This window comes from Mizuhopecten yessoensis, unplaced genomic scaffold (genome assembly GCF_002113885.1).
Source record: "Mizuhopecten yessoensis strain PY_sf001 unplaced genomic scaffold, ASM211388v2 scaffold10883, whole genome shotgun sequence".
NCBI lineage: Eukaryota > Metazoa > Mollusca > Bivalvia > Pectinida > Pectinidae > Mizuhopecten > Mizuhopecten yessoensis.
The window spans coordinates 463,844-473,618 of record NW_018408769.1 but is presented as its reverse complement, the minus strand read 5'-3'; the positions used below and the strand labels follow the sequence as shown (position 1 = coordinate 473,618).

The window sequence follows — 9,775 nt, the reverse complement described above, 5'->3', positions numbered from 1 at the left end:
CATACACTATTAATTATAGTTGATTCTGTGCAAAATATGTATTATTTGTATAGGATATGCAAACGACAATAAAGATGGGAGTGTCAAACAGATATGTATATCAATAAGTGTGTAACATGTAACCTGCATATTGAAAAAGTTTTACACATCATTTTACTCTACTACTTCTACTAACATTTTTGACTGTAAACATTTGTCTACAAAAACACATTTTTTATTGCTTATATAAGACTTCCACTTATTAAATATAGGCTATAGATTTGCATATAGACGAATCGGTGAGAAAACTTTATTTGCATAAAGTAAAAACTGATTGCAGTTCATTTATTTTTGACCTTCAACTTTTATATGCAGGAAAATGTTACGCTGATGTAACATATCAATGTGTCCTACTTAAATGTTAAAGATTCTATTTTTTAAAAATGAAAAAACGTTAATAATAAGTTGCTGAGTATGTTAATATTTAACAATAACACGTCCATGACCTTCTCTTAAACGCAATACACTCCCATTCAGAATCAGTGTCAATGGAGTATATATTGTAATTATTCTGAACAATTTATCGTGTTGATATAATTTGCATGTTATGTTATGTTACAAATAATTAACAAATAAATTGCTAAACTGAGTTGTTTTATTCTTGTTTTATATATTACGATGTTTGTAATTTACACAAACGACACAGTATCCTACACTCCATCATGATTAATAACATCAAAACACTGTAATACAATTTCGGTACAAAAACCCGGTATAGATACAGTCATCTGACTGGGAGCCGATAATATCACTTATTTTATGTAGTTATTTGATTCAGAGTAAATATTAGGTGGTATACAGCTCTGACGCCATTACACACCTCTGTTTGTCCCATCTCTGCCCGACTTTGCTTTTCATTTGAATCATTCGCAATTCAAATTTGTATTGTTCTACAAACTTAATGCAATTTAGTGTATTGTCTGATAATTTTTCAAATGAATATTGATTTTCTTGATGTTTGTTTTCTACTGGCGAGATGGTTGTTCGTGTCTGCAAGGCTCCCCTTATAAGTTTAGTCTACGGGGACAACAGTTATTACAACATATGCAGGCCGCCAGAGCATCGAGCAAAGGACTCATAGATGTGAGGCTTACATTCATGTGATGTTATTTATAAAAATAATACCCCTACTTATTGAGACATAATCATGAACATTACAATTACCATCGAGTTAATTAAATAAAAACGTAAGCACATTACTATGTTTATGTATTTGGATAGAGTTTTGACAAAGACTATATATTTTCGATAGATTTAGAAAAAAAGTTCCTTCAAGGTCAAGGTTATAGGTTGACGGTAGTTTCACAACCCAGTCCAGATAAATATTTCTAATAACTCTTTTATTGTGAGTGCTGACCAATCATGCGTCGGAGGCCAGGAAATCGATGTCTGCCAATCAGTATTTCCTATCCATTAGTAGCCGTTACACCGTGGTAACTTTATTAACACCTCGAGATTTGATGCTATAAAGGACGTGACGAAGATGGCCCGCATGGTCAATCCGTCGTATGTCAAGTTCTATGTAAGCGACATCAATCCCTAATTTTATTTCAAACACAAACATACAATTATTTGGAACAAAACGACACGGTATTGCGTATAAAAGACATGTACACGCCTCTGAATAAAACACGCAAATCTAGACGACTCATACGCATACACATTATTAACTTCAACGTCTCTGGCCTTAAGCTGCTGATCGATCTCGGCAGTTTTACAACATAACGTGATAGAGGCTTAATGAGGACGACCCCGTGAAATCCACTGATCAAACGTTCATGTGATCACGATACTTGGTCAAACGGCCTCAATACTTTCATAGAATCGACCTTACAGCATGGCATTGGAGACGTCTTTTGTCTGATCTATAAAATATCGACAAGTAATACAAATGGTTGGATATAGAAAGTAATTCGACCAACCAACGTAATAACACACTGGTTCTTTGCCTATATTTGGTGGGTACTACCTCCTTTTTTGCTATTTGTATATAATTTGCCAATAGCTTAATATATAGGCACGGACTCGTTGTAGCTTATCGTAAAACATACACATAAAATCCATGTCTGCAATCAATTACGTAGTTGTCATATTGTTTTAAAAGATGAGTATTTGTGTTTCTCAGTTTAATAAACAGATGCCGCGGTATTGCTTTGACTGGCGTGTGTATTGTTGCCACTGTTACCTGAAGCTATCGATCAACTACGTCAATGAACACTAATTGGTTCTCGTTGGTCAGACGCTAACGGATATGGCGATGTGATTAAAAGGGCAACATTTTACTTGCAAAATATAGCTTTCTTGATGTTCGACAACATACTTTTTAAGAACAGGAATATTCCAATGGTGTGAATGGGTCGTTCATTAGTGGATTGTACGGTCGAACATGGCATACTGCGTTTCCGCAAGCTGCACGAGAGGTGTTTTGTATGGATTCGTTCTTGTAGCATTATGTAGCCGTAAGTATAATATACGTTACAAGCAACAGCTGGCCTTTCGTTGTACACATACAGTTTTCATTCTACATGTACAGAGTTTAAAGCATTATGTAAATACGCATCGATAGGTAACGAACAGTGAACCTCTGACAAAAGAGTATGACAAATGTAACCAGAACAGTGCCACTGATATTATACAACAAGTCTGTCACAGATGCACACAGTTTTACACTAAATCTCTATGTCCAACAAGTATGCACTTAATTAATCTATGTACCTTACATATGAACAAAGCAATAATCTGCAATTTTTCGGATCTATTACGAATAATTACTGGAATGATATTCAGAACACGCAAAACACTGTCGGTGAAACATTCCTGTTCACACGATACGGAATACATTAGGGAATCTCCTGTTCACCCTACAGGCATTTGGCGATAGCGCGTCGTGATTGAATCCCCTGCTCATGTATTCCTTTTTTATACATTGTACTTTTGTAAAGGGTCGCTTCCCACGCTGTTGTGTTATCTATAGCACATGTGAATAGACAGCAGCATGTTGTGATACATAGTACAGATATTATTTAAGTAAATCAAAGTCATATTGTGTATGGGTCGGTTGGTCGTGGGGTAAACATTGCGGCCTTCCACGCAGGCGGCCGGAGTTCGATCCCCGAAGTCGTCGTACGCATGGAATATTTAGAGGAATTGTTTTTCGCCAGCCGTCACAACTCCATCAACCCAGATGAGGTATGAAATGCTCAAGGGTGGATGTTGCGGTATATGTGCTGTAGCATTCAAGTGAGGTGGCACTATAAATGATACTGTTGGAAGCACGGTCAACTACAAACAGAACTCAATGCATCTCCAGTACACACGCAGGCATACATACATAAAGAGATATTAGACAGGTGGCATAGGACTAGTAGTTAAATGTAGCGCCTGATAAGGCAGCTCCTGCGAATTCCTCAAAATTGCATTGATTAATAGTATATGCTAATGGTATTGAATGTATAAATTGTATATCTATGTACTGCAAAACGCTTCAGGGTGGATAATTCTACCTAGGTTGGGCGCTATATCAAATGTTGTAGATTATTATTTTTGTTTGCCGTGTATCGCCTGGTGTCATGTAATGATCGGCACTGATACAAACAACCAAGCAATGCTTGTCTTCCGTGTATTGCCTGGTGCTATGTAATGATCAACACTGATACAAACAACCTAGAAATGTATGTCATTCATACATGTATCATTTATCATTATGGTTACAACAAGCAATGTATTAACGAGGGTAAAAGCTGTATGCATTTGTTTTCTTACATGTAGATTGATGCTCATTTTCAAACTATATGACTCAAACTATAAAAAAAAGTACTAGTAAACAATATGTCAAGTTCATTAAATACTCGACATTAGGTTCTGAGAACAAGACCATGTGTTTAGCTTTATCGACAACACCCGTCATGTTTATCTAACTAAAATCCAAGAGGGACATGAACAAGCATAATGAAATAATCGGCCTTCAATTCATTCAAAGAAATAGCATATTTCGCCAAGTCCATGATAGTGACTGTAAAATTGCCCGTGGTCTTCATCCATCTGCATCTTTAGAACCCCGTGTTTTAAGTTTGTCCATTACCAGTCGACATCTATCACGGAAATCATGACATTAGGATCAAGTTCTTTAATATCAAAGCAACTGCGACATAGTAACTCCATAAGTTTGGTAAAAAAAGGAATGTTCTATCGAGAAAGGTAAAAATCCACAATCGGAAAATCCAAATTGTCACCCTTATCGTACAACTTGGTAGTACAGGGAACCTGTTGATTTAGTTTTAAGTAAAACTTCTGTTCTATAAAACGTACTATTTGTATTTCAATATATTGTCAAAAAACATTGAATAAAACCAAGTTTAAACCAAAAAATAAGAAAAACCAGCTGATATAGACGTGTCCATAGTGACCCCGATTTCAATTTCAGGAGGGTATTTACAATTGACATAGCCAATAGAAGTTAATGCAAGAACCAATAAGAATGTCACAAGAGACGGTAAACAGTGGTAATTTCTACCTCCACGTCCGTTGTCTCACATAGGATATTTCGACCAGGGTTTGAAACCCTCTCGGCTTAGTTCCGGTCACAAAAGTGTGCGAAGTGAACAATTCAAATGCTTTCCTTTGCAAATAGCAACTCAATTTAAGGGAAAATTCTAATCCATAAACACGAATATTTATTGTTGAGATCCTGTGTAATTTAGACATGACTCACTTTTGTTCTCCATCAAAACCAAACGTTCAGAAAAACAATTAACGAACATAAAACAATATTCCTACGTCACCGAGTCCTGATGTCACGATTAATAGCAATGTGTTTCAGCTAAAGATTAACATACGCGTACGCTGTAAATAAATGCCAAATAGAGGTAACAGATTATCACACAAAGACTGAAATCAACCAATAGAGCTGACAATCACGTATGCAATTCTCTTTCACGTACCTTAATTAAACCCATTAACTAAGATAGACTGTATCTAAACAACCGGAAGAAATAAAGTGTAACAAGATTAACCAATGAGATGGAGTATTACAAAAATAATTGTTTTCACTTTATTTACATTAAAACCGAAAAATACTGTGTCATAGAGGAAAGAAGGTCGGATTTAAGGTCAATTTTTGGTGTAGTAACAGATAATTTAAGTGTCTGTCCTTTAATCAATGTCATAGATATACAGTTTGAATAGTAATATTCTCATGAACATCACATTTTGTTTTTCATTTTTCCCAAAGGAGTCATCTTAATACAAAATGTAACGAAGAATAGCACAGTCAGTGAAACCAGTACACCAGATGGCATGCACTTTCGAATTTACCTGCAAGGTGTATTTTTCAGTTTCTGGAGGCATAAACAATAACGTTTTTACCAAACGAATTGTGTGTTACCATGAAGTTTAATTTACCCATATAGGGACTTGCCTGATTACAACAGAGCAATACATATAATATGATATAGTCTGTGTTTTAGAACTTTACAAATTGGTTTTACTCTGTGATGTACCTTTACCTTTACAGAGCGAATCCACTCCCTCAATTTGACGTGTTACACGTGCACGGCTACGGTGCCAAGTGACCCTTGTGTCCATTCACCCAACCAATCAGAGGTGGTCATGTGTGCTGATGATAAACCATTCTGTCGTGTAAGTCATTCAATAGATTCCATGGCTTTTTGTTTCAACCCATTGAAATATATTATTATATTCTAGATTTACCTCTACTAGACATACCTCATAAATTCCCTGTCCACTACTTGTTGTTTAGCTTCCCTGTTCTATTGCTTTCTGTGTTTCGAAAATGTCTGGATATCATGTAAACTGAAATTCAGCTGCCTATAAAGATAAGCAAATGTACTTTTCCATGAAAGTGATAAAATGAGGGCATTATGGATATGTTGCATTTAAATTATATAATGCTCTACCACTACGACAGCCATAAACAATTTCGAAAGAAGGGGAGATAATTTCATGCGAAGGAAACTATACAATAAACACTTAGACACAGAGCTTTGTCTGTTACAGGTGTTACGTGTGGATTCCCAGTACGGGGACCTCATGAGCTTTGCCCGGGGGTGCTCCTCCGTGTGTAAGAACCACTGTGGTATCTGGGGAGACGATGTGGATGAGGAGAGATGTCACTCCTGCTGTCGTACCCAACTGTGTAATGTAGGTAATGGATATGTGAGGCCTTACACACTGTCCGGCGATCTTCTGACAATAACACTGGCCATGGTCTACATTGTACAACTGAACTGACGGACCGAATGGATGGTGGTTAACTGGTAATAATACTGCGCATAATTTACATTCAACATCGGAGCTGAGAGACAGCACAAATTTACCTTTTAATTGATATTTATCTTCGATGATAGTGATAACTTGGAAAAAGCACTCACCATGATCTTCATTTTATATTGGAAATGAGGGGTCAAACAGACTAAGAGTTTAACAATGTATGTCGTTATGTGACCATCGTGTAAATACGTTTTACTTTTGAAACATCATTCCTTTTTTAAACAATTTTAAGCATGTCAGTGACTTGAATGCAATTTCATATGATTAAAGGTACTGTATGTTTTCACTGTGAATATGCACACAGCTGCTACACAAGAACTATAACCAAACAGTGAATGACAATATCAGAGCCACAGGCTGTAATCGCTAAATCTTCCATCGATTATGTCAACACTCAACTAGTAAGCTACCTGCAATGAAAAATGAAGAGCTATGTCGATAACGCCAAATAACGATTCGTATTTCAAAACAATATGGCGAGTAATACCTTGTGAAAAATAGCAAATGATAACTGAGGTTGAGAAGCAAAAAGACTAAAGTGTCCCCCGTCTTTCTTTCACTTTTCAAAAGAAAACCTTTATCTTAAAAGAACTGAGCGTATAATATTTCACTTATATATATAACACTTCAAAACATCGATTAGATTTGTGTTTCACTGAATAAAACCTCATTTGAGGTTTAGGAAAATGACGCCAAACTCTATGAATTACGTGTTTAGACCTTTCGAATCAGTTGCATTAATCACAAATGAAATGTCAACGAATGGACTATTTTGAAAACTTTGTTATTCTTCCCTGTGTCATCACCTGATACCTTATTTTGAGATGAACGCCATGACGTCTGAGATTCAAATTTACTCATTAGTTATTTTGCTATCTATGTCATACCTGAAATATATTGGGCAGGTGATTTCGTATAAGGTGGCAAGTATCTACAATTAATACATCTCATTTTCTCACTTGGACAGACACATCAGCATGACAGCCATTTTGTCATTTTTGTTTTGGAAGGTATTTATCTGTGATACATTTGAGTCATAAGAATCGTTTATTTAACAATTTAGTCACATAGTTAATTTACCAATGAAGCAAATACATTTTTAACACTTTTGTAACATATTTTCTTTGGCGTTGTCTTTTTCAAAGCTTCGGTGCCATATCAATTATCCATATCGTTACGTCAATATACAATGTAACAAACAATTACAATGGCATAGCTACTAGATATAATTTTTAATTTTTAATCACATACGCAAGACTGTATTTGATATGCAAATCACTTAGTAAAATCTCGATGGTAAAATTTGAACTTAACCAACAGGGTGTCCACTTGAAACATCACAAGACAATTTCAAAATAAAGTACGATGAAATGACGCCAAATGTTTTGAAAATACTTGATATTTTAAATGTTCCCTTGGAAATACGTACTACAATGGCGTGCGGACTCCATTGAACCAGTGGAATCCAATGAACGGTGTAGTAATTGACTGGATATTGGTAATTGATGAACATTGTTCTACTAGAAGGGATTCAATGGAAGGTAATGACATATTTTTCCATACTCATTCTCTTTACATAATATCGTTGAATAGATAAAATAGTCCCTGCTAATCGGAATGAGATTCCTAATTGCTTTTTCCCCTATTATCAAGCTAATGAAAAAAGGGAAGGTCTAACTTTAACAAGATCCCAATCCTAAATGATTCGATTAATCCAATACTAGGGGAATATGACCAAAGGAAACATTTCCACATACACTCATACGGAAGAACACGCAATGGTGTTCTGGAAGAGAAGGCATCACCTGCTCCATCAACAACATCGGCTGTGTTAATATACGTCAAATCCAAACAACGGTAGGTCCTCAGCACGATATCTGGGGAGGTGACAACGATAGCATAAAATACTTAGATGAGAACAACTAAAACGTCGATACTCATATCGGGTAGTAAAATGGAATATTTCTCTGTGATTGTGACCATAAACCCCCATATTTTTCATCTCACGTAATAATGTTTTTTAAATTTGGTCATCAACATTCGACATCTATCACAGAAATAGTAATACTCATATAAAACCCGTGAACAGCGAACTTAATATTACACAAGGTATTGAAGAATAATATGAGAAACATGGCCGATATGTTCAGGTATAGTGATGATGACACCATAGCTAAAGATCTTGACCTTTACATGACCACGACCAGTTTCAATGAACAATTTAGTTTCACGATCATGAATATACCGTTTTTCAGTAGTTATACTCTACAGTATCCTTCCCTGACTATTTTACAATTTCACAGTTACCTTTTTCAGTAGTTATACTCTACAGTATCCTTCCCTGACTATTTTACAATTTCACAGTTACCTTTTTCAGTAGTTATACTCTACAGTATCCTTCCCTGACTATTTTACAATTTCACAGTTACCTTTTTCAGTAGTTATACTCTACAGTATCCTTCCCTGACTATTTTACAATTTCACAGTTACCTTTTTCAGTAGTTATACTCTACAGTATCCTTCCCTGACTATTTTACAATTTCACAGTTACCTTTTTCAGTAGTTATACTCTACAGTATCCTTCCCTGACTATTTTACAATTTCACAGTTACCTGTTTTAGTAGTTATACTCTACACTATCCTTCCCTGATTATTTTACAATTCCATGATTCTGTTCTAATTATCAGGAGAGATTGGAACGTTCTGTTGACCAATAGACGTCTAATTAAAGGATTTCTGACAAAAGAGATCGTTTGGGTTCTTCTACTGACCAATTAACTCTGTGTGACCAAACATTTTGATTGCAGTGCAGCAGTACTTAAATACTTGGTAAGATTTGAGAAAATAAACCAAAGACTTGTTATCAACTATGAACCCATCCAAAGATGGCATGCCGTACTATGTTAGGTAAGCGTTACAGAAATGTTCAAAATCAAATTAAAAAAGTTGCATCTTGAAAATGTGTAATGACCGAGTTTATGAATTCATATAGCATTTTTGAATTGCATTCTTTGTTTCTTAATGCAATAAATCGCATTAATAACGTTGGTATGCAAGAACAAAGAGTACTTTTTATGAAAGAGCAATTGTCAATACATCACTTATTTAACAATTTGTCTAAAACCAAGAAAAGTACAACGCAGATAAATATTATCAAAATGTTCTGACCGCAGGTATTGGACATACATGCATCTCAGGTAGGCTATGTGATCCTTTAGATAATGTAACTTATATATCAAATATGTACTAGGTCACAATAAATAGTTCCATGATTCACTTTTTAATGGATATGTGTATGTCACCCTTCATCACACTCTATACACTTATATCACATCAAACCATTTAACGAGGGATACATAATTGATTACAGATTGAAAAATAATTGTTTAGGTCTTGGGTTTTTCAAAGAAAACGTGCACTGATGAACTTAGAAAAATAACACCATTAA

At 35.4% G+C, this 9,775-nt stretch overlaps 1 protein-coding gene across 1 annotated transcript; it reads left to right on the top strand.

Annotated features, from left to right (window-relative positions):
- The first annotated feature begins 2,186 nt into the window (after positions 1-2,186).
- On the top strand, positions 2,187-7,694 carry LOC110463261 (prostate stem cell antigen-like). Its single transcript, XM_021517709.1, has 3 exons — positions 2,187-2,498; positions 5,552-5,676; positions 6,055-7,694. Exons 1-3 carry the CDS (start codon positions 2,426-2,428, stop codon positions 6,286-6,288), a joined length of 432 nt encoding a protein of 143 aa, XP_021373384.1. The 5' UTR covers positions 2,187-2,425; the 3' UTR covers positions 6,289-7,694.
- Positions 7,695-9,775: the final 2,081 nt, after the last annotated feature.